Genomic DNA, 27,200 nt, shown 5'->3' with positions numbered 1-27,200 from the left:
TGTATCTCTCTGCACTTACGTATACACCTACATCACCTTTTTGGGTTACAACGCCCTGCCATCCTCCATCATACCGAATTATTACTTGCCCCGATCCTTATTTTTGCAGTACTCTGGCTGGTTAGTCTGATGGTCGGATGGGGAATAGTTGGGCAGGGGATGGTCGTGGAAGGGATGTTTTGGGGCATATGAAACGCTTAATGGAACCTGCCTGACGAGAGCAGCTATGGCTTGAAATGGGGCTACCCGTCGTGGGGTATGGTAAGCTGAAATAAGCAGAAGAAAGAGAGTGAGTGAGTGAGTGAAGGAAGTGTACGACAAGGTCAACAGTGAGGCATAGGAGAAGCAAAGCAATAAACTATGGAAATATGAAATTCTACTACTGGCATGTGTGGACTGATGGATACCAGTCTTCTTACTCCCCTAAGCCTGATGCATATGGACGTATGTACTCTATTTTCCCTTTTATTCCAATAGGGATTAAGTACTACCACTTGCATGTTTTTGTTTTATATTTCTTTGATTTAGAGGCGCGTATCCTTGGCTATGGGTTTGGAAATGTAATAACCATTAATTTCTCAACCTTGGCGCCGGTGAAAAATTATCCATACTATATATCTCTCCATTGCCAAACACCTCCAAGTAACAAACTGACATAATGCAGCAGCGACTCCTGTTGGGGGTTTGGATTGGTTCGTCCTCTCTAACTTACTACCATCATGGCGGCTGGTGGTGATCGATCTCTTTTGCCCCAGTGGCCTAACACATACATTACTCGTATTTGCCATTTGAGCTGCAATCAGATGATATCATGCTCAGCGGATTCCTCCAGGGCGAAGAACAATATTGGTGCCTTTTCCAGTCTACAGCCTGGCAAGCTATTGGTGCCTTTACTTACGGGACATCGCGAATCTCTTACAGTCATGGCTTCGGTTGAAGTCGAGCTCCTGTCTGCCCGGCACAGCCAAAGGGATCATATTTATGATATCACGGATATCGGCTGCTTGTTTACCTAGGTAGTACCCTTGGCACTGATTTTGAGCCAAAATGTTTTCACGCAAGATCCATTCAGGGGTGAAGAGTTAGACCCCTCGACCATTGATATCCAACGTCTTCACCTACGATTGGGGTCTACGCCCTGCAGATAGGTGCTGGCGCTCTTCATAATGACATAGTCGATGTTCGGTGAATCAAGTTTCTGCGCTAGCGCGGAAACATTGGTTCTCAGGTCTTGGGAAGTGAGCGGCGCCATTATATACTTCATATCTATAAGTGTGCCATTCCGATGAGCTAACGAAGACTAGCAACACTTATGGGGCGGAGTTACGCGTAGAGAATGGAGCCCTTCCAAGTGTAATTCGCTGCGACCCGCCTCACCTGGTCCGCTACGAGGGGTCTATATTGAGACTCGGTTTTCCACGAACCCGCCACCAGAATGAGATCTCAACCGTCTCGCGAGACGACGGCATTGCGGCCTCTACGTTTGCTCCTTCACCAGGCGGTGATGTCCCACCGCTGCTGTTATTCTGGTCTTCTCCAGCGGTAACAGGAGTCCGTTCTTTGAGAGAACCTATCTATATGGTTTCTTGCCGGCGGAATCGACTAGTTCAGGGTATTATGACATATTGAGCTGCGGAGCCTCTCCTGCTCCTACTTGTTATCCAGCTTCTCTTACTCTTGGCGTTCACGTCAAGGTACGACTCCTCGTACTCAGACGGTTCCCGCGATGAAGCGCCGCTTTCGGGCTCTCGATCAAAATACCTGGTGGAAGGGTTCCTGACATTCGGCGTTCCAGAGACATCTCATTACGAATAGCCGGATGTTGACCCAGATGGGTCATGTGGGGTCAGACAGCGGTAGCATCCGGCTTTAGTTCGCGCTCGAAGATGTCTAATTCCGGTGATTCTTCGGGATATGCCATTGACTCTGGTTCATCCTCTTGCGATAGTTCCGGCTCCGCAGCCTAGGCCGTGATCTCCATGTCTATCCGCTTCGGATCCGAGTCCCGGGGCCCGAGTGGATCAGCGTCGGGAGGTACCAGAGCACTGCATTTTTCATCCGCCATGTCCTGATCCAGCTCCATCAGCTGCTAATTTGATTCGGCGGTCTGCTGCCCCCAACGTCTGCGTTCAGTCTTTCCGCTCTCGGTGTTGTTGCCCCATCGACCTCGCAAGGCCCGTCGTTCGGTTTTCGGGGGAACATGTTCCGAACTGCCATCCGGAACGAACAGTGACGACATGGAAACTTCGAAACATTGTCAAAGAAGACGAAGTTAATGCAGCGGCGGACGAAGGATGTGATGACGGTGTCCATCCCCGACACCACATCGTCGTGCACATGAGCGAGGAAGGGAAACGGACTGTCTTGTCTGTGCTTGCACGTCTACAGCATACTGCAAAGCACTCGCCGCTTTATATTACTGTTAGCAGGAAGTTTAGATGCCTTGGTAAACTGGTCAGGGACTGCAACTGAAAAACGGGCGACATTTTTTTTTTTTTTTTTTTTTTTTTTTTTTTTTTTTTTTTTCTCAGCCAATGAGTGTACAAACGTGCGATAGCCGTATTGAAAGTGACTCGTTTTTCAGGAGAGGAGAAGGAAAGCTCACCCTATCAGCTAATCAGAAGACGGGCTCACCAATCCTTTGATCTCACCGGACTAAAATCCAGCGCAGTGAGCCAGTTCAGCCATCTTGTACACCCCACACTCATAAGCCTTGGCGAGATTCTGTTAGGCTAACAGCTTGTCTTTGAGGGATAACGGCGCATGGCATAGAACCAAATCTCTCAGTGCATCCAGCTTGAGATGAATGTTACTCATCACACGCATCTGCCAGAATGCCAACTCCAACATCTGAATGAGACACTGTTTCTTCACCTCAGCAGGCGCAATGAACATGTGCTCCATGATGATCCCAATGAACGTTTTCAACGGACTGAAGAATTATTCCACACAGTCAGCACAGTGTTTCTTGGTACTTGAAGTCCCCGAAGAACATGTGCAGACAAGGCATCAGCCCGCTGAACCCTTCCAACAGTCTTAGAGACTTAGCACTATATTAATAGACAGTTCCGCTTTTTAATATACTATATTTTCAATCTATCTTCAATTTCTATGTCTTTAAAAATTGGAAAAAAAAATTTTTTTTTTGTCTTGGATACTATATTCCCCTTTACTATATATTCAAATTTATTCTAAAATATTAAGTATTGGTGGAGTTATTTCATAATATATGATATTTTCATCCTCTAGCATAGCAATCTATCCGGGGTGAAATTTTTATATTTTCCCATGGTCTGGCAGCATTTTTGATTTTGCAAGTAATCCGTCTGCCACGATAACCACATAAAGTAGCTTCAACAACAATAAAAAAAAAAAAAAAAAAAAAAAAAAAAAAAAAAAAGAAAAAAACATGAAACCAAGACCAGCCATTTAAAAGGCAACAGTAAGATAGTGCCTGAGAGGATTGAGATGGCGAACCAACTTCCAAGTAAACAATGGGAAGAAAGGTTTTCCATTAAAATTTGTGTTCCACATTTGAAATAACGAAAGCAAAATGCCGGAAAGAGAGAATAATTGAAGGAACAAGCGATCAACAAGCTAGATCAAGGATGCAAGATGCGTCATAAAATGCCCCTCACGGCAAGCATGCAAAATGGCATACGATATATGTATATAAAGAAGCACGAGACAATCACAGATATCATTCCTTCTTCTTTGGCGTTCCTTTCTTTCCCTTCCCCGCAGGTCCCAGCGCCGCAGCCCGCAACTTCGTTTCCCTCTCCTTCGCCTCGGCCTTTTCACGCTCTCGTTCCTCCCGCTCCTCCTTTTCAGCCTCCTTGCGCGCCTTCTCCGCCTCACGGCGTTCTTTGACGAGCGCCAGGCGCGCGAGATCGGCGCGAGCCTCCTCAGTCTTGCCTTCGGCGTGCAGTTTCATGTACCGCTCGCGCGCCTGCTGCGCATGGATAGCTTCCCTCTCCCGTCGAGAGAGCTGTGACATATCACCGGATTTTGCATCGGCGGATGCAGTGTCCCCATTGGCCAGCGCGGGTCCCTTCGCGGCTTGAGAGCGTGATTTGGCGGTATGATTAGGATTAGCGGGCATGTCGTCATCGTCTTCATCTTCGTCATCGGATGGGGGCAGGTCGCCCGGGGCGACCTTGTTCTTTTTGGCAATGGCAGCTTCCTTTCTGGCTTTCGCGGCGGCTTTGCGTTCCTCGCGAGTCATTTCTTGCGTGGATGAAGACTGGCCGCGACCCGACTCCCCCTCAGACTCTCCCTCAGTCTCCTCCTCCTCGGAACCTTCTTCTGAATCCTCTTCTGATTCATCTACGACATCATCCGGGTCCTGGAATGGTGCAGCAGTACGTTAGTTTTCAACCTGATAACCATAAATTTCAAGCGGTTTCAATGAAAATAATAAAAATAATAATAATAGAGTTTTGCAAAGCGAGGGGAAGACATTCTCGCATACCCGCCACATGCCAAGAGGACTTCCCTCTTTGTCTAAAGGTTGAAGATTACGGCTGAAGTGTTTGCCTCCTAAACGGGCAACAAAAAATTGGGTCACTATCATATCCAACTGGTCATGGCGGGGTAGTTCGGAGACCAAAACACATACCTCCTCGAGTTGGTTTACTGAATTTTCCTCCACGTCCTCGGGGAGCCATATTGAAGAACTGGCTGAAAGCGTATAATAGATATCGTATTAAAAATAAAAATTGAAAAAGAGAGTTTCCACAAAGAACGGTAGCAAAAAAGCTGGGAGCGAGGGGTAGATATTCCAGTATGTATGTACTTGAATGCGGGGTGGTTGTTTGCATAGATTTGAACCAGTGTTTGCTAGGCGGAAACTGGAATACAGGATCTGAGTATATAGTAGCTGAATCGGCAGTAGCGGTATACTCTCATAGGTATTCTTAGCTTCGAATAGAAAAAGAAGAGAAATCTCCGTCACAACATAGAGAGCAGAAGATATATCATTCTATGGGCGTGGGGGGAACGCCGAGAATAACGTGACTTGACACATCACCGTATTCGGCCACTAGGGCAAAAGAGCTCAATCACCACCATTTATAGAGGGTACGGATCACCCAATCCAATCCCCCCAACACACCGTTCATCCTGACTCAGCAAGAAGCACTCAGGGGCAACGAAAACGTTTATACGCACGATCGGCTTCTGTGAAGAACTAGAGACCTACATAGCATTAACACCCCCCCCCTGCTCTTGCCCTTGTATTGTGGAGTTGTGGACGTGCATAAGTGAGGGCTATCTGCTGCCTTCTGCAGGACTGCTCCGATTCATTGTCTCTATAAAACCCAATTTTCATTCAACTTTTTGTATATCACGAACGCCTATCAGCCACGCTCATATCAAATATATATTCCCGCCGTTTTTCTAGGCAAGGACAACGGCAAGAGACAGCACGGGGAATCGGAATTAGAACCAACCCGTGCCGCCATGATGCATGAAGGAGTATATGGAAATCAAAAACCTGCGTGAAAGAAACAACCACAAAAGAAGAATCGTACTCGCGAAGCTCTATACACAAAACCAGTCTTCTCCAAGGCGAGAAATACCCGAATAAATTTCAGATCCTCACCATCAATACTGGTCCCGTAACTGAAATCCTTGCACACACCAATACTATGGACCCTACCAACATCGAAAGACCACCAAAAAGTTGTGCATACAGATATTTGCCATCATTCATCTGAATCAAAGCCCCTGCAATCGGCGATCCCGTTAATGAAGCGAAGCTAACAATGCTTAGAATCATACCGAAACGAATGCCGGTCTTTTTTAGATCAGGAGACAGGGCCGACAAGCATGCAGGAAACAACGATTGAATTCCTGCTGCGAAAAATCCATATAGAATGGAGAATGCATACAGCCCGTTGACATCATGGATCCCTGCCCAGCCGAATAATAGAATACTTGAGAGAAAGGAACATGGGATAAAGGCATTGAATGGGCCCGAATAGTAATCCGACATGAAACTCGGCACCAGCCGGCCGATGAATCCGACGCCGTTCAGAATTAGCAAAAGATCTATCGACCTATTTCGTGAAAGGCCGGTGATGTCGCGGCCAAAACTGCTGAGATAGAAAAAAGCAACATAGAGACCCCAGAAATTAAGGAACATAGCAATTGCAAACAGAGAGTATTTCCTCTCCTTAAAGGCAGGCCAGTCGAAAAATGGCCCGCTTTTGCGGGGAGGGAGTCGTTGTCGCAGGAAAATGAAGCAGGGAGTCAACGTGGAAAGGCTGAAGAAACCCAAAACCCGCATTGTCCAGGGATATCCGATGCGGGGGAGCAGCGACTGTACGATTGCGGGGAAAATAATACCTCCAGTTGCAGAGCCAGCAGCACTGATTGCCAGAGCGATTGCTCGCTTGGAAGAAAAATACGTGGGAATTAATGCTATTGTAGGGCAGAAGAGCAGTCCGCAGCCGATGCCCATGCACAGTCCTTGGGAAAGGAAAAGATGCCAATATGTTGTGGCTAGCGAAGTCATGAAGATCCCCAAAATCAGAAGTATAGCGCCCATCGTCCATACAACCTTGAAATAACCGGCGTCTGTTGCACGGCCGGAGAAGGTCCCGATGAAGAAGAGAAGGAAGATTTGAATGCTGCCTACCCAGGATATATCTGATGGCGACCGTTGCAGGGATGTCATGTAGTGTGATTGGAACACACCGAAGCTGTTGAGATAGCCCCATGTATTGCACATCACCAAATGGCTCAAACAAGTTTGGAACCAGGCATTAAAGCCTCCATCAGGTGGAGGGCCGGGGTCAATTCCAGAGTCTTTTGTCCGTATAAGCGAAAGCGTCTTTCCTAACACCCCGTCGTTACCGATCGGATTTGCAGCAGACGGCGTGCGAGATAGTCCCGGTGAGGCGCATGTAATTTGGAGGCCATCGTCGTAATCGCGATTAGAGGAAGCCGATGATGCAATATTGGGATCAGTCCCCTTTTCAAGGTCCGTTGGCGAACTGATCTCAGGCAGAGTTTTTTCCATTGTCTCCATATTTCACCTGGGGATTTCACGACTGGTTTTGTATGGCTTTGTATTCATCGATCTCGGTCTGCACTGGAAATTTTGTCCGGGAGTTAAACCATTGGGATAAAAAGAGTCTTCCTGAATAGATAAACCCGGATGCTTTTTCAAAACCAACCAGAGCGGCTCGGAGGCAAATTAATATACTGTCGGATCCTAGTTGATTAGCCTGATATCTGTACCTCTTCTCTTGAAGATAGCGATATTGATTCGGAGAAACTCTTCTTCCTCTTCTTCCTCTTCTTGCTCTTCTTCCTCTTCTTGCTCTTCTTCCTCTTCTTCCTCCTCCTCTTCTTCTTCTTCTCCTCCTCCTCCTTCTCGGTCTTGTTCTTGCGGTATTATACTAATATTATAATAATTGGAGATTGCGCTGGGATCTGTGGCTCGATTAGAGGACATTCCCTTTTAAATTTGATCAAGAAGGTAAAAGCAATGCTCCCGTGGATATGGAAACAGAAGAAGCATACCTAATGCAGATTATCTATCGACGAAGAGAACGAAAGGGCCCACCAGAATATGCCAAAATAAGAGTTGCTGAGATGGAAAATGCAAAGGAAGGAGGAAAAGACGCTCTCTGGTGGATCGTTGATGGGAATTATGTATCCAAAAAAATGGGAAAAGAAGACTCCTAGGGGGTGGAATCGTCTTAATTATTGCACTCTGGGAAAATAAAGATAGCATCAAAATAATAAATAGAGGTGGAATATCTCGGGTTGCTGTTTATGCCCGTGTCTTGTCCTAAGAATACTTCCAATACTAGTATCAACAAGGGAAGACGAAGTTATAGCAGCTTGGAAGTAATGAGGGAATCTTGATTGCTTTCCTCACAGATCCAGCGAGGCAACAAAGTCTCCCAGGGGAGCAGGAAAGAACGATCGTTTGAAAGAGCGGATGCAGAATATTGAGGAATGCCCCTAAAAAATATATAGACCTGAATGGAAATTGGAAAGCGAACAGAATGCAACATTTTCTCTGTGGCAAGGGTGGGGCCTCTGTAAAATTGAACCTTTACTACTAGGTTAAAGTGAGAATTCCCCAATTAACATAGTATTTAGGTTCACAATTTTATGCCTTGAAATCTAGCAGTTTCCATAGCTTTTTCATACAGAAGTTACCCCGCAGGGCCCCATCGAGGTCAACATGAGATAAATAAATCCATTCTCGCGCCGGGAATGTTGCAACGAACGAACGGCACAAGACCCTTCATTCTCTCCCTGCTCCTGCATGCTCCTCCTGCACACTCGGGCTCGGGGAATTTTTGGCCTATTGTCCATGCGATGAAAACGCGGGGTTATGTCGGCTGAAGGGCGCAAACAAGCGCCCTTCTCCCCACGCTGTTGTCGTTAGTTTCCAGTATAACGAGGTAATTCCCGCCGAGTTACGGAGTACTGCATCGGTTAAATGGTTTTAGACGCCATTCTCAATCCGAGCAGGGGCAACGAACTAATATTCGATTAGACCATGTGATGAGTCAAGGTGCGCTCTGGGCCCTGCCTGAAGTCTGGAGCAAATAGCCTTGCCTCGCCTCTGTCCGTCAGGATTGAAGGATGGATACTCGGATCGTCTTCTGGTCATAGCCAGCTTCCATTTCGAAGTCTTCGATCGCCTATTTCAGAATCAATGAGCTCCTCCATTCATCCCAAACAAGCTAATTGATCCGACAGCGCTTTGGACTTAACTTTTCCAGGAACCTTTCCATTCGCAGAAGGGGGAGCTTTTCCAGAGAGTCAATCTTGCTGTAGATATGCGTTGAGACCTGGACACTAGCTTCGCAAATACAAGCAGTCCAATCAATCGTCTCATTCCTGCTCATTCCGGGCTTGCAGAGTAGATAAGTCGAAAGGAATGCCAAGTTGCCGAATTGAGGCGCGTTGCCCAGCGCCAAATGCCAAGAGCTTGAATTTTTCGACGCTGTTGCTGTGAGACCTGCAGGTCTTAGCTTATTAATCCTCCACCAAATAACTTGCCACGTAGCTAGCAACCTTTCAATCAAGCAAGCTTTACGGAGTACACCTTCCACAGTTGCCGCATGCAGGATACCTAGGGGATATATTTGCAAGGTAGTTTATCTCCGTCCATAGATCAGGAAGATTCCCCAGAGAATCCCCCGCTCACAACCAAAACCAACCAAGCATTGAAAGTGTCCAGTATAAACCCTCTGTAGAATAACGTAACTGCTAGTAGTTGAACAAAATCTCTGATCTTCCAGCAAGAACAACTGGTTGAATTTCGCCAAATCCACAGTTCGATAGACTATTGCAGCTCAAAGTCTCCCAAAAAAAAAAAAAAAAAAAAAAAAAAAAAAAACAAAAACACAGTCAAGACTAGATCAATCGTCGACGGTACGGTATTAGTAATGAAGCTTTAGTAAATTGGTCCTCAACCTTTTATTCATAGTCAACTGTTGTTAATATCTATTTTATAGGGATATATTATTCAAGGTAGTCGTTGGTGACGCCATTCAAGTACGCTGGTACGACAAAAGAAAAGAAAATATACGGCCCTCTTTCGTGCCTCCTTCCTCTATCTCTCTGGTTGTTGATTTGAAACTCTTAAACGAAGCTCTGATTACATTAACCCAACAAACCACAAACCACGGAGGCTCGTTACGAAACGTTCTAGTAAAACCAATCAGCAAAGAGATGAGGAATGCATCGGCCCGCAGAGAAAATAAAGAAACAAAAGGAATACGATGGAGAATGAAAATCCAAATCATCGTATCCTCAATATGCGTTCCCAAGCGGACTTAAGCGACCCAGCTGAGGAAAGAAATTCACCACGATCCAACTTAATGCAACAGCAATCAATGAGAGCAAAAGCTTTGCTGCCTTTCGTTTCTCCTGGACAGACTTCTGGGATTCCCACTTCAGACCCCCCGCCCCAAGCACATTAGTTAGTTGTATTTACTTACTTACAGTGCATTCCGCGTTCCGCAGGCTAGACGTACCTCTATGTTCCAATCTGACCAAATGGGGAAGAGGTTCCTGTACCACATATACGCTTGCGACCACGGATACATTGTTGGATTCCATTTGTTGCCTTGGATATACCACTAGAAGGAAATGGGGAAAGTCAGCCCGCCGTTAGGGCCGCTATATTTCTGGACATGTGAAGCAAAGAGAGGAAACAAGAAATAGATACAGTGATAGGGAGAAAACTAGTGTAACATACAGACTGGCAACCCCCAGCATTGAAAATGGTCTCCTCTAAGGCAGCCTGAACCTCAAGGGCGTACAAATCTTCCGCCTCCTGCTTGAGCTCGACGGTTGCTGCTTTTCCGGCGATTACTGGCTTCAGTATGCGAAGCGAGTAATTTATGGCACTGCGGGAGTTTAATTTTAACTTTTGTTTTTCACTCCGGCTAGCAAAACTGCCCTTGAGAATCATCCTGTTCTTCCAGGGGGTACATTTCGCTAATGAAAGCCAACGATGAATAAGAGTACTCACTTCTCTGATGCTATGATCGCGGATGTGTGTCCCGTCGCCGAATTGGGGCCTAGCAACATGAAGAAGTTGGGAAACCCGCTAATAGCACAACTGTTGTAAGCGGTTGATCCCGGATATTTGGACCAGTGTTCCTTAACACTCATCCCATTTCTCCCAAAAATATCCATGCCATGGAAGAATTCGCTGTTCTGGAAACCGGTGGCCAAGACGATAACGTCGGCTGCTATGAAGCCCTTGTCAGTTTTTATGCCTTCGTTAACAATCTCCAGCGGTTTGCCATTGGTTAATGTAATATTTTCTGCGTTTAAGGACTTGAGATATCCACTACTATCAAAAATTCGACGCTGGAAAGAAAAGGGGATGATGTTAGCTCCTACTTTCTGAGGTGGGAGGCCCTCAGAGAAAAGCGCATAATCCATTTTCAACACAAACTAACCTTGCATCCGATTTCGAAGTCAGGGATAAGGAGATCGTGGTATTTTTCCGGGGCTTTTTTCCGTATATATTTTTCTGCCATCACGCGCCTCCACTGTCGTAGTTCCATACCCTTCTTGGTCATTTGAAACGCAGGCCAGTTACGCTCGACTAGCAAGAAGATCAGAAGCCTATGCGCTCGCATTGTGAGTGGAATATACCGGAATATCCACTTCATCCATGATGAATAGCGGGGGTTGATGGTTGGGACAATCCAGTGCTTTGATCTGACAATCTGAGTAAGGTGCTTCACCTCAGGCAAAATCGAGGGGACGATTTGTGCGGCCGTGCCTGGGATAATTACACATTCCCTATTAGCTGCCCGGGAATTTTAGAACGTATCTTTTATCTACTCACAGCCATTACCAAGAACAACCACATTCTTGTCCTTTAGGTCTAGAGAAGAATCCCACTCGGCTGAGTGCATTATACGACCTTTGAACTTGGCGCTGCCAGGAATATCACATTTGCGAGGTACAACAAGCTGCCCGGCAGCGCTGAAGAGTATCTGGCATTTGTGGGAATATTCTTCTCCCGTCTTTCGGTCTCGGAGATATACCGTCCACAAGCTCGATCCATCATCCCATTCACAGCGGTAGGCTTCAGTCGAGAAGGCAATTTTGTCCCCTAGGCAGTATTTGTCTCGGACACGGTCATGGTATGCTTTAATTTCTCCACCTGAGGACAAAAATCTTCCCCAATTGGGATCCAATTCGAAGGAGAAGCTGTATAGCCCGGTCGGGATATCGCATGCAACGCCTGGACTAACAGTTAGCCCCCGCGGTTTTTTTCTTTTTCCTTTCCTTTCCCCTCCCTTCCCTTCTTTTTCTTTTTCTTTTCTTTTTTCTTTTTTTGTAGAGGGAGGAAAGAGGGGAGCTTTTGTGGCAGATAACGATATATGACTCAGACGCACCAGGATATCGGTTTGCCCACCATGTCCCGCCGCTGTCTGGATGGCGCTCAAAAAATCGGATATCGTCTAAGTTGTACCAGCGCTTCAGCGTCGCGCCCAGGCCTATCCCTGAGAATCCAGCGCCAATACAGGCAACTCGAGTGTAAGATGAGCGATCTTCAGAGCTGGGTTTGTGCGTTGACATCGCGCTCGTGTTTCTCTGCTACATAGAGCTCAGTGGAGGGTTTTGTGAATGTCTATGTTTCATTGACTGAGGTGACAGAGATATTTTCCTAGAAGGATAAGTTAGAAGCAACTTCAAACCAAGACGTAGCGGAGTTAGCTTCTTAAAGGCACAAAGCAGGCGCATACTCCTGGAAGCCAGTGGGCAGATCATTTTGTGGAGCTAGCTCCTGAACGGCTTTTGCTGTTCTGCAGCAAAATCTGCCGGTAATTATTAGTTATGTAACTAGCATAACCAGCTCGTTATCCGCCTCCCAAGCTTCCGAGGATTTGACGACGAGTACTCCGTAAACGTGGTGGATGGGACTAAATATAATTTCTTCTATGCAGGTTTTATCCCATCCTCCTCCTCGAATCCCGGAGACAAAATAAATGATCAGTCGAGGCTTGTTTGAACTTGCAAACTTGAAGCCAACCCAACCACGCCTTGATGACTAACTTATGGCTACATGGAATTTAGTCCTGGCCAGCCAACTTCCCTATTCTTGACATTAACCCGTCCTTGTGCCACTCGAATATGAAAAGATCTTCAATACCCCATCCTACAAATCTGCTGTTGTAGATCAGGATGTGAAATAAACTCTTGACTAACTAGTAACGAACCTAAATACGCGCCATGTCCGCTGCAAGTTCAGTATTTGCGATACGCCCCGTCCGCTCTAAAGAAGATCTCTCCGCGGCCATCGCGCTCATTAAAGCTTATACGGGGGGCCTGGGCATTGATCTCTCCTATCAAGACTTCGAAGCTGAAATGGCCTGTATGCCGGGCAGCTACTCACCGCCGTTCGGAGAGTTACTCATCGCCGTAGCAAATCAGCAAGAGAAAGAAGCATCCCAAACCCCGGATGACACTCCGCAAACGCTAGGGTGCATAGCTCTTCGCGAACTCCATCTACACGGGCATGGAAATATTCATGGACGTGTAATACCCGTACAACCGCCGGCACAGGAGGAGGAAGCCTCCCGTGTCACCTCCCAGTTGCACGTTGGACCTGTCGGCGAAGCCGATGACGGTAAGGCTCCCGGGCCTACAACTCGTAAACCCGACACCAAATATTGCGAGCTGAAGCGGCTCTACGTCACGCCAGCGGCGCGAGGATTGGGCGTTGGCAAGGCGCTGGTAAACTCCATGCTTACCGTTGCATATCGGATCGGATATGAAGAAGTAAGACTTGATACGTTGTCGGAGATGAGAGAGGCGATTGCTCTGTATAAAGGCTTGGGGTTTGGGGCTGTAGAGAAGTATTATGAGAGAGCGATTGAGGGAACGGTGTTTTTGGGGTTGAAGCTCTTGCAATAGGGAGCGAGTAAAGCGGAATGGGATGGATTGTAAAATTTAAGACACGCTTCGAAATACGCTGCTTTGCATTGGTGATTTTTATTCTTTTGATATTGATTCGATCCGATTGAATTTTCTTTTTCTTCCTTTCATTCATTCTTTTTTTTTCGTTATTTATTAGACGGCTGTGGTAATAGTTACATACCATCTCTGCATAGATTTTAGGACAAACGAGCCTTACATTTGGCCTCGTTTTAAACAAAGTTTATATCAAAGTACCACTGCCATTTTTCCCTCGTATTAACTTATTTTGCTTTCTCATTTCCATCCGTGCGGCCATGGTTATTATGATATGTGTACCTATGTACAGTAATCAAATGCTTGATAAAATGTTTGACAAGCGGCGGGGCACCTAGTGGTACACAAAAAGTGCATGAGCATTCAATTCAATCCAAAACAAGATGGTATTTTTTTGAAACTGGGGATTTATTCGCCATCTAGTGAAAGCTTGATGCCCACGGGGGTGAGTAGAGTAGGTAGAAAAGTCATGAATGCATCGGATTAAGCGAATCCGGACTGCAACAATGGCATCTGCCAATAGGATCGTTGGCGCTACGAAATGGAACGGAAATTTTGGAGAGGTTTAATGCATAGATAGCCGTATATAGTGTAGATATTGAGATGAATGTAACTGCACTGACCGTGTAAATGGCCAAATAAAAACACAGACGGATGGAACGGGACGGCGGTCTTGGCCTATATGTGCAATTAGAGGAAAAGCTCAAGCTCGAAGTTTGTGGGTCGAGCTTGAAACACCGCGACTATCCTGTTTTAACCCGCTAGGAGCTTGTTTTGCTGTTCAACAAAGCAATCGTAGCGATAACATCGGCTGGTTCCAGTAAATGCCAATTTGCAAGCGTCTGCTTCGAGCTGGCACCTACAGTGACCGAGAAAACCCGATCTCGCGGAAGGCTACTCTTTGCCAGAGCGCGGAACATATCTGTCAAATACATAAATTAGTATGTTTCACAATGTGGTGGTTTTTAGGCGACTGGGCAGCAGGAATGAAGAGGCAGATGAACCTTCATCAGTAAAATCGTCACCCAAACACAAAACGAAATCTGGATCCTGGCCTTGACCATGTTTATACTCTTCTACTAGACGAGTGGCAATGGATCCTTTGTTGATAAATGTCGGACGGACCTCTAGATTTGCTTTGCCTGATAGGACCTCGACCGGCCAGCGTTTCAAAACAGTATTTTCAAGGTGTTTCCTGCATTCTGTAGCTTGAAAAGTACCGTATTCTGGATCAGCTCGGCGATAGTGCCAAGTTAAAGCGACCCTCTTTCTCTCGATGAAAGAGCCTTGTGTGCGCTCGGTGTAGTGCTGAAAAATTTCCAGAACTTCCTTCTGCCAACCGATGTTGGATTTCTCAGTCAGGTTCTCCCAATCGTCATTTCGAGGATGGCGGATGAAACACCCATGCTCAGCGCTCAAACCAAGTTCGGAGATATGGCCCATCCACTCATCAAGGAAGGCCTGGTCCCGACCGCTAATAATCCACACAGAATTCTTCGGGTCGGCAGCAAGAGTTTTGATGGTACGTAGTACACGATCCGATGGGATTGCAGCCTGAGGGTCCTTGACAATAGGCGTCAAGGTGCCATCGTAGTCAAACATAAACAAACGGCCACGAGATTTTCGATATTGCGAGAGGAGTCTACTTTTATCAAGGGCAGGGGTGGCGATAGACTGATCGAATGAGGAAAGATTGGTTAGGAGGCGTTTGAGGTATTTGTTGGACCATGAGGTGATTGTGTGCGTTGTGACGTATTTATAGAGTTGGCTGTGTTGAGCTTCTCTTTCCTCCGGTGTCATCAACAGTGCTTGGTTAATGACGTCGGCAACACCTCCCAGATCCCAAGGGTTAATGTGGATAGCACTGCTTAAGCTGCCTGCTGTACCAGAGAATTCAGAAAGGATCAACGGACCGTGATTTTCGTGCTGGCACACAACGTATTCTAGGCTGGTTGTGTTCATGCCGTCACGAACGCTGGTGATAAGGCCAATGTCTGCAGCTCGTAAAAGGGCAAAGTATTCCTGCGGGACGAGATACCGGGAATAATGTTGAACAGGGGAGAAGCTCAGTGACCCGAATCTCCCGTTGATAGTGGAAACAAGATGTGACATTTGACTTGAAATCTTTGCTTCGGATTCCTCCTTCTCCTCTTCCACACTTGTCGGGTTTGTTACTTGTATCAGAACAACCTTGTTGCGCCACTGAGGATACCGCTCAAGAAATGTTTCAAAAGCCATCAGCTTTTGCGTCACCCCGCGTACAGAATCTAGCCGGTCTCTTCCGATAATGATTCTTTTTCCGTGGTATTGTTTTCTGATGCTGTTAACAATTTCACCAATACCTGGTTCTTCGTAGGCAAGCTTCCGCACCGCATCTACGTCAATTCCGATGGGAAAAACATCAACGGCAACATGAGCTCCATACGCATCAATGCCCGCATAATTTGAATCAAACCCCAAGATTCTCGTGCAACAAGAAGCAAAGTGACGGGAATATGAAAATGTCTGAAAACCTATCATATTTGCGCCAAGAACGCCAGTAAGAATATCTTTCCTTTTGGAAAGACATCTCATGAACTCGCTGCTCGGGAAGGGTGCGTGAAGGAAGAAGCCGATGTAGATGTTGGGAATCATTTGGCGTATAATGCCTGGGAGAAGAAACAAATGATAGTCATGAATCCACACTATATCGCCTGGGGTGTAGGTCTCCAAAATGCGATCCGCGAAAAGTTTGTTGAGTCTCACGTAGTCTGCCCACCATTTCCGTTCAGACCAGCCATCAGTCGAGCTGCGTTGTTTATAATGGAGAACAGGATATAGTTCTCTCTCAGGGTATCGCCTCCATCTTCCCTGGTCCTTGAGATATAGGTTTTGATCTGGATATTCTTGTTCGTCGGTTAACCAAATTGGGAGCACCCTTCCAAATCTGCTGTTGCGGAGTTGGGCTTCAAGGTGAATGCGATCCTGTTGTGTGACACATATTCCATCTTGAAATGAATAACTGGGCTTTTCGGAGGGGTCAATTGGGACAGGAGCGGACGCTTTATTCAGAGTGGTAGGGACAGTACCAGCGGGCAGCGACTGTCCCGGGGAAGTCGCATGCCCACTCTCTGGGGTGTGGATTTGCTCGATTTCGCCCGTCCACCCCACCATGATATGATTCCATGACGTTTTTGACGAGGCAAGGTAAGAGAACGAATCAAACAAGGCGGAGGTTCCCGGTCGGTGCTTAAGTTCCTGAATTGGAGAGTAAGCTAGAGCACAAACAAATGAAACAAGTGTGCTGGCATAGGACGCCGCATACCCAGTCACGGCCAGGTCGTATTCTGAGCTTGTACGGGATACAAAATGCAGCACTGATGATTCTTCCCGTCAAATGTAGTCCCGGGTGCCCCTCTTGGGGTTCTATTGACGGCGCAGCGGGTTTTGAAGAACGAACAAGGCTCAAACGACGTAGGAGGTCTGCCCCGGATTTGACTCCTTTAGCAGCCTCCGTTGGGCTCCCAGGAAATTTTGTTAGTGTCCCATGTTGTATATTAACCACAAGCTCGGTATCGTTATTTCTAACGCTTCTCAGAAAATGGTCCGCGTCCGTTGTTTTGGAGCTCATCTCGGGAGCAATCGATTCAGGGTTGCCAGAAGCCGTTCCGCTGGGAGTCCCGACATCATTGGACGCCATTGCCAGGGATCCAGTCAAATAAATACTGCGGGAAAAACCGACTGTCTGTTAGTAAAGTTGGCGCCCTATAGAGAAATACCTTCAAAAGTATAAAATATCGAGAAAAAAAAACTTGAAAAATGAGAAGCGAACATACCGAAATATTTTCCCGCAAATGTGGTGATCTCAGCAAGGTTATTCCGGATTAACTTGAAATAAAGCCAGAGGCTAAAATAACGGGCATAAACTTCCCCAGATCATCTAAGGAACTGGAGTTTATTAGTATTACAAAGGACTAAGTGTAAAAACCGTGAGCCGTGGCAAGAGGAGTGGGGTGGAGTGGGAAAGGAAAGATAGAGCATGGCCAAGAGAAATAAAATAGAAGTTGACGTGACGGTGTCAACGCTTCGATGAGCGTGGTTTCATGGCCTAAGTGAACCTGTTGGAAGACAGAGTTGTCAGCGCCGATGAAGTCGAGATGAGGTCTGGGAATCGGTGGCAGTTGATGATGCGCCTGGTGCGGCTCATCCGCAGCTACGTCACTGCCCAGAACATCCATGTATCTCTCTCTACGATAAAACTGCTGCGACGGAGATAGGCTCAATCCAGCCCAATGATACCTAGGTACGGAGTACTCTCCCCGTACATGAATACAAGCTTTTGTTCTCAAGCAATTGCTGCTATTGATTGGCATCGTTGTCTGCACGGCCTTCTCTCGGGTGTTAACTATCATGGTATTTTGCTTGCGGCTTGCCACTCTGGTCAAACATAGAGTGGCAACCTCACTACCAAGGTGACTGATTCAGAATGGAATCTGCACATAGGTAGCTATTAACAATCCATCCTACGATTGTTCATCATTGATCCATTAGGTCTACTACTTAGCTGGCAGGTGTCGGACTTTTCAGTGGAGAGCTGTCGGTGACTAAGCAACTATCCACGTGACATATCTGTCTTGAGGAAGAGGGATTCGATCCGTCCAAATGTTTTCCAGACCATTGAGCAGACTGGTGTCCAATTCATTTCCACTCCCATAGCCTTCAGCTTTCGAAGGTTATGGTCTCCAAGTCTTTGACACCGCAGTCTGGTGAGCTCTGTATGAGATGCTTCATCGACACGGAACTCTCTCAAAATGCATGGATATATTCCTACGAGCCCGTCGACAGTATCGTAGCGTCTCAGATCGCTGGCGACCAGGCAACCAGATTGAGGTGGTCCCCGATAGCCTCGAGGAGACAATACAAAAACATCGATCCGCGAATCGCCAGACCTTCACTATTCGAAAGATACCCGCTCGAAAACATGATAATGAGAGGGAATTTGTTCGCCCAAGGTCTATACCGACCCGCCAAAAGTCAAATGCACATCTCTCGGTTCCCGCCGTCGCGTTATCGGGACCTCCTACTGACCGAGTGAGGTTGTCCCAAATTCTCAACAGTGATGAAGGTACCAACAATAGATTTGATCTCCACTCCTTTCAAGCACGACGCAACCCTGCAGTCGACCCAACAAGAGCAAATATTTCGTGGGCGAAGAATGCACCTTACGGTCCATCTACCGAACTCCCCTGGCTCAGTTATGCGGAAATGTCCGACGGCGGAGGTATTGCTTGCTTGAGTGAGGAAATTAGAGCCTTTGAAAAATACATGCTGCAAACACCAGGCGAAAAAGATGCTGTTGAAAAGCCCGACATGATGCCGTCGTATCCCTGCAATCAGGAGAGGCGGACTTTCCCATTCTCATCGGGTCACAGAGAACAGGAATGGCCTTGCCGCACTCCTCTGTCGACCTGTTTGTCTCCATCAAGGATCTTGAGAGGGCGGAAGGTGGTCGGGGTCCAAGTGCCACCAGGCCAAAGATGGTGCAAGCGCGGCTCAAACGCCTACGCGAGATTGCGAGTACACTAAAAGATTCTCGCTCACTTTCCAATGTTATGCTGAAAAGAGATAGAGACCCAACCTTAGCAGCTCTCCACGATGCTACGGGTCTGCAGGTGCAATTCCAATGCGGACCCAGTCCACCGGCTTCCATCGATTTTATCCTCAACTACCGCGCAGAATTTCCAACTCTCCGCGCCTTATTCATGGTCTTGCGAATACTGCTCGAAACGCGTGGCCTGTTTGGTGGAGTCGATGGGGGTGTGCGCCCGTATCTCCTAATTATGATGATTGTTGCGGCTCTCAAGATTCGAGAGGGTAAATACCAGCGCGACAACGTGGGCAGTCAATTGCTTCACGTCCTTGAATTTTATAAAGATACAGCTTTTACCAAATACGGTGTTTCTGTTGAGCCGCCTGGTCTTTTCGACAAAGAGGTAGGCGTAAGTGTGAAGAAGAATGGGAAGTTGATTCCTCACCCATATCTAAGAGGCCAACGTAGCATCAGCAAACGTTCCTCATCATCGCCATGCGAGGGTATGCTGAGCTTGCAAGATCCCTCTGATTTCATGAATGACGTGGGATCCACCTGTCTTGTTATGTCCCAAGTGAAACAGCTGTTTAAAGCTACATATGATGATCTCAAAGCTCGAATAAAAACCGAGGGAAAGCAGGGTACTGCCTATAATCATCAACAACAGCAACAACAAGAACAACAACAACAACAATGGCAACGGCAACGGCAGGTCAATGTCGTTGAAAATAATGTGAACAAAGTTGGCGGAAGCATGCTTAGTGTGGCCCTGGGTGCTAACTACCACAACTTCGAAAGATTTCGAGATCGACTTCTCGACGTTGCTTCTCCCACAGGACCTGTCCGCACTGGCGAAATGGATCACAATTTTGAACTGCTCCCACTCCCACTTGGGGAGGTGAGGACGCATATGGAAAGTTGGCCCGCGGAGGAAAACAAAGAAAAGTGTGTTCCTCCTGGATAGCTTGCTTCCCTGCATCCGTGATTAGGTACACTTGTGGCTCCATGATACTAGATTTCCTTCAGACTTACAACCGCAGTTCCCCTTATATCTGAGGCTGGCTCTTTGCCTTAGGCAATTCCGGCTCGAACAGAGCTCATCTAATGGAATGATGCGTCAAATGAGATGGATAAAAACATAATCGTTAATGCGAAATGTCGCAGCACAGCTCTTGTCAATATTCTCCACTTCCATCAAACTCTTTAGTCCCTTCTTCCTCTTTATCTCCATTTGACTTTTCTCTGATCCTTACAATAATAAGTGTAGGTGGCTCTGGTAATTAGAGCACATAGTCCGGGATCAAAAAGGAAGTACTCTCCTCTCTCCCATACCCCTGCATGACGGATCGACATATCGCCAGAAATCTATGGATCTGTAGCGATGATTGAGGGGGGGTTTCTAATATCTATGTATACATATGTAAAAAGCCTGAGCAAATGCAGATCACTAAGGCTTCAGGGAAGAAACAGAAATAGAGAATGAGAGAAGAAAAAAAATCTTCAATCTAGTATACAATTCCCATCCATCAACTCTCTAACTTATTCACCCCAATCACTTAATCTAACTCGACGCTCCACCTCTCAATCATTTTCTCCCCACCACGTCCACGCACCCAATTCTCCAACCACCTCCTCTCCACCACCTCCGCCTCTCCATCCTTCAACCCAACCGAAACATCCACCCCACCTCTTTCATGCACTGCGATCCTGATCTCATCCGCATTCATCCCATCAACACCTCCATTCTTCACAATCAACCAATCATCCACCTCAAGGTACCTCATCCACCTCCTTAACCTCGGTCGATAAACCTGATTAACAACTTCCGCCACCACAAACCCCGGCAACAATGAACCACCAGCCAACTCATGGCCCCGACTCAGCCCGAAAACCGCACACGCCCTCAGAACCCCCGCCGTCGACGCATGGTTGATCAACCCATTAATATCAACCGAAGGCGGTATCGCCGTGGCATTAAGTAGCACATCCAAATTCGCAATGGCGTTTGCCTTCAGGCTAAGCTCCCCACCACTGACACCATCGGCAGCAGCAGCGGCAGCCCCATCCACCTCCGCAGCCCTCACAGCCCTCTCCTTCCGCAAACACGCCTTAACGCGCTCCTTCTCCACCTGCCTCGGCACCCGGCACGTAAACGGCGTAACCAAGCTGCCGAGCGCCAGCACGACAAACGGCGTCATCTCCCCGCACAGCATCAAGATGAGCGAGAACGGAATTATGCGGCGCACGTCGTACGCCGCGCGGCGGATGAGCTGGAACTCGCCGCGCGAGACTTTCGCCGCATACTCTTCCAGCATGGCGGCGTTGTTGATGTGTTTGACGGCGTAGGCGGGCGGGGGTGGGGAGGTGGGGAAGATGAGGGGAGAGGCCTAGTCGGCGGCGCAGGGGGAGGGCGGCGCGGTAGTTGTGGTAGACATTTTTGAGGCCGGTTTTGTAGAAGGAGAGGTAGGCTTTGCCGAGGGTGAAGTAGTATTTTGCCTTGTTGGCGGTGGGGTCCTTTGGAGGGAGGGAGAGGGGAGCGGGGAGGGTGGATGTCGATGCATTCAGGGGGGAGGTTTTTGTGACGGTTGGTAGGGTGGTGGCCGTGGTGGCCGAGGTGGAATCGGAGGTAGTAGGAGGTGGCTTTAGGGGCCCTGGTGTGCTGGAGAAATGGGCGCTACCAGCTCCATTGTTGATGAGGAAGGGTAAGAGGTATCTGTCTTGTATTCTTTGGCGGTCACGGACATGCGTTGGGTGTGGTACATGAGGGGAGCGGAATCCCGCTGGGAGGACAGATACGGTAGCACAAAGGCCACGGGTCGAGTTGGCTAACATTGCATGGAAGAAAAGTAAATGGAAAAGGAAAATAAAAAGAAAAAGAAAGAAACCAAAGAGACAATGGTCATGGACCAAATAGTAGACTGAATTCTTAGGATTTGAATGTTGAACAAAATCCTGAATCAAAAATTCTGCTTAGTAAGATATCCGGGTTTGATGCCAAGGCCAACAGGATAATTCGTATGAATGAAATCTCATTTTTGAACTATGAAACCTACGAAAAGCAAATAGAAGTCAAATGATCGACTAGGGGCTTCAGGGCGAGGGTGGGCAATTGGACAACCAAAATAATAAACTAAACTTTGCTTCTCCAACGAGACGGAAGGCAGAAAAGATATTGTAGAACGGAGTGAGAGGAGAACTACGCAGGTAACAAGAAATTTGTGGACAAAACAATTGCACGGGAGCCTAAAAAGAATTTAGAAAATTAAAAAGTAATTCGGTCACCCATGTCATCACCGCCCATCTGTCTCCTTTCACAGCTTACCTCCCCTTCGCTAATGTCAAGTGCATCGCTGCCCTGATAAGCGCAGCTCCCCTATCCAACAAGACATCATCCGGTCGCCAGAATCATCGTCCGCATATATACCCGCTAGTCGTTTCCCATCAAGGCACATCCCGGTATATTTGCTCGCCTTTGTTAGACATCCGAAAAGAGATATAACGTACCAAAAAATGCAGAAAGGATTGGCAAAAGACGAGAGAAATACAAAAGAAGAAATATTCATTAATATCTCAGCTTTCTTAGTTCTCGATTTTCTGCTTTTTCGTATCAGAAAAAGAAAGAAAAAGGGAAAGGGAAAGGTTGAAGAAAAAGTATGAAAAAAGGCAGACAATTAACCAGAAGGGACAAGCATCAAGTCAAGTACATTTGTGAAAGAGTCGAAAAAGGTAGATCCTTTAATGCTTCTCTGGCTTCTGAGCTTCAAGAGAAAATTCCTGGTCACTGGCGTCGAGTATATCGTATTCTTCATCTGTCAGGAAATCGTCTTCAGTCGAGTGCTCATCATCAAGAGTGAGGCTCTCGACATCATCTGGCAGATTGCGATTCTCAGGAAGTTCACTGGCCGGGAGAACTGTAGGAGAGGCTGATTTGTGGGTACTCGCGGAGGGTGATTCTGTCTCCAGTTTGGGGAATATCATTACGCTCTCAGACTGAGACTCCCCACGAGAAACTTCAGCATCGCCGGCTTCCGTGCAGGGTTCAACACTCGGTTCCGCTGTTTCGACAGAGAGCTGTTTGTTATTTTCGGTCTGCTCTGGAAGTGCCTTCGAATCCTCAACCGAATCTCGGACGTCCACATCACACCAAAGCTTGTGGCCAAAAGCAGCACCGTCAGGTGTCTTGAGACGCCAGTAAGAAATGGCCCGGCCTTCACGATGAGGGGTCTTTAGTTCAATAGTAAAATTAGCAGAGGAAAATGGGGGAACGGGTGTAGTAAGCTCTTGCGTTTCCATCGCGGATTCCAAATTGCTGAGACTCGATGGATGATTGGTGTCGATGTTGAACATGGTATCCCCTCCAACAAAGCGAACTCTGCATCCCTTTGGCCACGGGATGGGGCCTGGATTGTACAGAGTCCATGTTTGCGTGATTGTTTTGTTTGGGCCAAAGCGCGACCCGTCAGGAATGATGTCCCGAACGAAGAGAGCGTGGAGTTTGGAAGGTGTACAACCTGGCTCTGTTCTGGTGTTTGTAGTTTCTCCTTGAACGCTTGGCTGTGCGATGTTGGAATCTGTATCACTGGCTTTCTCATGGACTGCCTTCTCAGTCTGCACCTGAGTGGCAGCATTTGATTTTAAAGGCGCCACAGTCTCAGTTGAGGTTGATTTCGTACTTGGTCGATCACCATGTGTAGCAGCACATTCCCCATAGATGCCAGTATCGCTGAAGGTAGTGACTGTGGCATTGCGAACAGGGGTTTTGAACTTGATTAAAGGATGCGTGCGGTTGTGGGTATTGTCAGGATGAGCTTCGCAATTTCCACAGAAATCAGTATCGTGGCAAACGGCACATTTATAACGAACTCCTTTGATATAAGCCGCCTTAGATGTCGCAGAGCAGAGAGGGCCATCACAGATAACGCCACAGTGGATCTGGAGATAACCATGCGGCTCCGGAATAGGAGTATAAAGCGGAGCAAAGCGATGACCAGGGTGCAATTCGGTGGCGCTCCTGACGCACTCTGAACAATAATCCCAGTCCGGACAGTTAAGACATTTATGCCGGACGCCTTTTATAGACTGCATGACATTAGCACAATCAAACTCAGATATCAGGGGCCATGGGAATCAGAAGCTGACCTCGTTACATCCATCGCAAATTGCAGCGTGGTAACGACCACGTCCAGGCTGGCAAGTCGACATGACAAGGCTCTTTGACTGGAACTCGCCATCTACTATAAGGGAGAAAGAATGCGCAGGATGGTGACCATGTCTGTCCGCGAGAAGACAAGTGAAGCACAGGTCATAGTCTCCGCAATCTTGGCAGTTAACGAGTTCTTTCTCGTTGAAGCCTTCATTAATAGAAACATCAGCAAAATGCCCAAGTATATCCAACGATCGAGAAAGAATAAGTGTAACATACATCTGAAACATGCATTGCAGGTCCGTTCTCCAGCCTTTGTATCCTCAATTTCTATAGGAGTGGTATGCTCTCTAGTGCTGCTGAGCTCCACTTGAGGTTCTGGCTCGGGAATTTTCCTTGGAGCAATGGTCTCCGTAATGTTGTACTTAATTCTGCCGTCGCTGACAGTGCGCTTGATCAACCAATGCCCTTCGCCGGGACAGAGGACACCTGCATCGATGCATTTCTGGCACAGATCGTAATCACCATCATCACAAATACTGCAATGGTAATGGGCATCGGGAACACCGGTGCCGCAGTGATTACAGTCAATGCAAATTGGGGATGGCGGAACGAATTTAGGGCCACCAGCACACATAACTGCAGGCGTTGACGCAGGATTCGATTTCGCGAGCTTCATGCCTTTCTGAGGTTCTGCCTGAGTAGATATCTTGTTGTCGTCCTCAGCTGGGTTCTCTGCTGGAACGTTCGGGAACATGGAGGCCTTCAAGGGAGGCGGTGCAGGAGCTGCAGAGGTAGTATGATCAACTTGATTGACCAACCCGTCGATGGGAACACGTAGAACCGTGTCGAGGTAGCTGCATCGCTGCTGGGGTTGTTCTTGCTGGACATCTGTGCTCTCGGGAGGTGGGGATGGCAGGCTGTGGTCAGGCTCAGGCTCAGGCTCAGGCTCATGATTTTGAACCCGAGTTACCTTGATTTGAAGCTTCAATTTGGCCTTCGCAGCACGATAGAGTTGCTTGTATACAGAAATGTTCTCGCTGTCGAGGACCACATAGGAGCCAGCGCTGTCGGAATAACGTTCGAGTGTGATATTGGCGTCATCAGGGATACTTAGAAATTGGCGAATCTGCAGGATTTCCAGTCCAACTTTAGCCATAAATTCAATAAATTCAACAAGAGAAAAATAAAAATCGTCCTCGAGGATCCTGGGAATTCAGGACATGCCCGATACACGTAAATGTAGAACAGAACCATTATCGTTTAGAACGAAATGGCAAAGACGAAAGGGGGAGAAGGAGGACCAGTTGCATACCTTCTGTGGCAGGGAGTAGGCACCAAGCTCTCGCAAGGGTAGCTTGAAGCGTCGATTGTAGCCCTCGAAGAGGGTTTTGATAGAAATTGGAGTGTCGGGGCCAACAAGAGTCGGCTGAGGAGGTTGGAATGGAGCAGCCATGGTTTATGGCCTATGGAGATCGATGAAGCTGGGTGGGAGGTGTTGATGATAAGAGAACTTCAAATCCGGGGAAAGCTGCTGATGACGGAATGGATAGCGAAGTGACGAAGTAAAAAAGCAAAAACAACAAACACAGTGGACAAGTGGACCGAACAGGGTCGAGAGGCAGACTACATAAGAAGCAGGGAGAGAGGGTAGATAATGGAGGATGGAGGATGGAGGATGGAGGATGGAGGATGGAGGATGGGAGATGGAGGATGGGAGGCCAGCGAGATAAAGCGGATGGAGGTTGAGGTGAGGTTTGAGGTTGAGCAAGGCGAGGCCAGTGAGGTGAGGTGAGGAGTTGCCTTGCAAGACCCGGCAATTGGCTGCTTGGCGGCAGCTCCAACTTTGCAGCAGAGCACGTATTCGGTACGTATTGGTATTTTTGCGTATTCTACCACCCAGTATTACGCGGTCTCGCCCGCCTGCACACCTGCTTCTGCCTGTGTCCGCCCTAGTTTCCATGGCGGTATGGTAAAATACGGTCTCCAGCCAACCAGGAGGCGTTTGCCGCAGCGCTGTATGATATCATTTGTGACCGTGTCCTATCATAAGGAGCGAGCCACCATGGATCCTCACCGCCTGCCCAGGTGGATGCGGCGGAAGATTGCTCACATGACGTTGTTCTACGCCGTAACGCCGTAACGCCCACGGGTAAGTCACGCCATACAACCCGGTTACGCAGATTCGTGAACAGGCAGACATCTCTACGAAACTCTCCATGATTGTAGTGGGATACTCATGTCAAGCGGGGCCACGCTATGCTCTCACTGCTTATGCGGTATGTTATCGTGTGCGACACTGCGAGCAAGCTTCTCAAACTGCTTCATTCAATAGGGCTTCAAGCTTGATTTGAAGTATTTATTCTCGTCAGACCTGTTCGCAGCTCACCCATCTCTCCCAGTGCGGATAATCCTACCTGACTGGGAACCAGAAGATGGGCCGATGAAGGCTCTGGGTCTGGGAACAATTACCAATGACTTTCAATTCTCGGAAGTAACGGGCACAAACAGGAAACGGATCCATCGGGTTCTTTTTCCTCCCCTTTCCGGCTTCGCCAGGCTCGACAGCTGAGCAAAAGAGCTTGAAAAGGATACACATGTTATAATCTCATGAATATACATACTCTGGATAAAAACCTTTTCCCGTCCCGTTTGGCCCCCACAACTCCGAAGCATCTTTTTTTTTTTCGAACTCTCTTCTTCCAAAATGGTCCCCTGAACGAATTCATCCCGTTTCCCAAGCATCATCCTCTTATCAGGGACTGTGGATCCCGAACAGTCTCGGTGTGTTCTCTTTCAATCCATTCATCTGTACCGCTGAATAGGGCTAGAGATGGAATTATCTGCACCCTGAATATCCTTTGGTTATTCTTATTCATCGATACTTTCTTATCCAATCAGTACATGTAACTAGTTAACTATGCGAAGTTGCATGTTAACCTTCCTCTCTGGGGCGATCTTTGCCTCAAGCAACATGAGATTGACCCTATTTCCTTTGAGCTTTCAAAGATA

General features: G+C 47.4%; 10 protein-coding genes across 10 annotated transcripts; 2 read left to right on the top strand and 8 right to left on the bottom strand.

Moving 5' to 3' along the window:
• Nucleotides 1-423: 423 nt before the first annotated feature.
• On the bottom strand, nucleotides 424-1,469 carry HCAG_03486 (predicted protein; the record flags this gene model as incomplete). The annotated part of the gene is made up of 6 exons (XM_001541339.1): nucleotides 424-453; nucleotides 713-759; nucleotides 899-1,012; nucleotides 1,123-1,266; nucleotides 1,378-1,396; nucleotides 1,425-1,469. 6 exons carry the CDS (start codon nucleotides 1,467-1,469, stop codon nucleotides 424-426), a joined length of 399 nt encoding a protein of 132 aa, XP_001541389.1.
• Nucleotides 1,470-1,963: 494 nt separating this feature from the next.
• On the bottom strand, nucleotides 1,964-2,904 carry HCAG_03485 (predicted protein; the record flags this gene model as incomplete). Its single annotated transcript, XM_001541338.1, has 3 exons — nucleotides 1,964-2,089; nucleotides 2,229-2,382; nucleotides 2,738-2,904. The coding sequence occupies 3 exons, from the start codon at nucleotides 2,902-2,904 to the stop codon at nucleotides 1,964-1,966; spliced, it is 447 nt and encodes a 148-aa protein (XP_001541388.1).
• A 796-nt stretch (nucleotides 2,905-3,700) lies between these two features.
• HCAG_03484 (predicted protein) lies at nucleotides 3,701-4,820 on the bottom strand (the record flags this gene model as incomplete). The annotated part of the gene is made up of 3 exons (XM_001541337.1): nucleotides 3,701-4,345; nucleotides 4,472-4,539; nucleotides 4,619-4,820. 3 exons carry the CDS (start codon nucleotides 4,818-4,820, stop codon nucleotides 3,701-3,703), a joined length of 915 nt encoding a protein of 304 aa, XP_001541387.1.
• Nucleotides 4,821-5,807: 987 nt separating this feature from the next.
• On the bottom strand, nucleotides 5,808-7,033 carry HCAG_03483 (predicted protein; the record flags this gene model as incomplete). Its single annotated transcript, XM_001541336.1, has 2 exons — nucleotides 5,808-5,856; nucleotides 5,892-7,033. The coding sequence occupies 2 exons, from the start codon at nucleotides 7,031-7,033 to the stop codon at nucleotides 5,808-5,810; spliced, it is 1,191 nt and encodes a 396-aa protein (XP_001541386.1).
• Nucleotides 7,034-9,631: 2,598 nt separating this feature from the next.
• HCAG_03482 (conserved hypothetical protein) lies at nucleotides 9,632-12,081 on the bottom strand (the record flags this gene model as incomplete). Its single annotated transcript, XM_001541335.1, has 8 exons — nucleotides 9,632-9,681; nucleotides 9,852-9,927; nucleotides 10,011-10,115; nucleotides 10,235-10,385; nucleotides 10,511-10,854; nucleotides 10,947-11,275; nucleotides 11,342-11,743; nucleotides 11,898-12,081. 8 exons carry the CDS (start codon nucleotides 12,079-12,081, stop codon nucleotides 9,632-9,634), a joined length of 1,641 nt encoding a protein of 546 aa, XP_001541385.1.
• A 654-nt stretch (nucleotides 12,082-12,735) lies between these two features.
• On the top strand, nucleotides 12,736-13,357 carry HCAG_03481 (predicted protein; the record flags this gene model as incomplete). The annotated part of the gene is made up of 2 exons (XM_001541334.1): nucleotides 12,736-13,284; nucleotides 13,337-13,357. The coding sequence occupies 2 exons, from the start codon at nucleotides 12,736-12,738 to the stop codon at nucleotides 13,355-13,357; spliced, it is 570 nt and encodes a 189-aa protein (XP_001541384.1).
• Nucleotides 13,358-14,424: 1,067 nt separating this feature from the next.
• HCAG_03480 (hypothetical protein) lies at nucleotides 14,425-17,693 on the bottom strand (the record flags this gene model as incomplete). The annotated part of the gene is made up of 3 exons (XM_001541333.1): nucleotides 14,425-16,713; nucleotides 16,781-17,180; nucleotides 17,539-17,693. 3 exons carry the CDS (start codon nucleotides 17,691-17,693, stop codon nucleotides 14,425-14,427), a joined length of 2,844 nt encoding a protein of 947 aa, XP_001541383.1.
• Nucleotides 17,694-18,190: 497 nt separating this feature from the next.
• Nucleotides 18,191-20,009, top strand: HCAG_03479 (predicted protein; the record flags this gene model as incomplete). The annotated part of the gene is made up of 3 exons (XM_001541332.1): nucleotides 18,191-18,546; nucleotides 18,573-18,736; nucleotides 18,853-20,009. The coding sequence occupies 3 exons, from the start codon at nucleotides 18,191-18,193 to the stop codon at nucleotides 20,007-20,009; spliced, it is 1,677 nt and encodes a 558-aa protein (XP_001541382.1).
• A 592-nt stretch (nucleotides 20,010-20,601) lies between these two features.
• On the bottom strand, nucleotides 20,602-21,877 carry HCAG_03478 (predicted protein; the record flags this gene model as incomplete). Its single annotated transcript, XM_001541331.1, has 2 exons — nucleotides 20,602-21,315; nucleotides 21,350-21,877. The coding sequence occupies 2 exons, from the start codon at nucleotides 21,875-21,877 to the stop codon at nucleotides 20,602-20,604; spliced, it is 1,242 nt and encodes a 413-aa protein (XP_001541381.1).
• A 903-nt stretch (nucleotides 21,878-22,780) lies between these two features.
• On the bottom strand, nucleotides 22,781-25,644 carry HCAG_03477 (predicted protein; the record flags this gene model as incomplete). Its single annotated transcript, XM_001541330.1, has 4 exons — nucleotides 22,781-24,124; nucleotides 24,185-24,396; nucleotides 24,468-25,317; nucleotides 25,504-25,644. The coding sequence occupies 4 exons, from the start codon at nucleotides 25,642-25,644 to the stop codon at nucleotides 22,781-22,783; spliced, it is 2,547 nt and encodes an 848-aa protein (XP_001541380.1).
• Nucleotides 25,645-27,200: the final 1,556 nt, after the last annotated feature.

This window comes from Histoplasma capsulatum, genomic scaffold, assembly GCF_000149585.1.
Source record: "Histoplasma capsulatum NAm1 scaffold_3 genomic scaffold, whole genome shotgun sequence".
Taxonomy (NCBI): Eukaryota; Fungi; Ascomycota; class Eurotiomycetes; order Onygenales; family Ajellomycetaceae; genus Histoplasma; species Histoplasma mississippiense.
The sequence above is the reverse complement of the archived record's forward strand: the minus strand, read 5'-3'. Positions and strand labels throughout refer to the sequence as shown.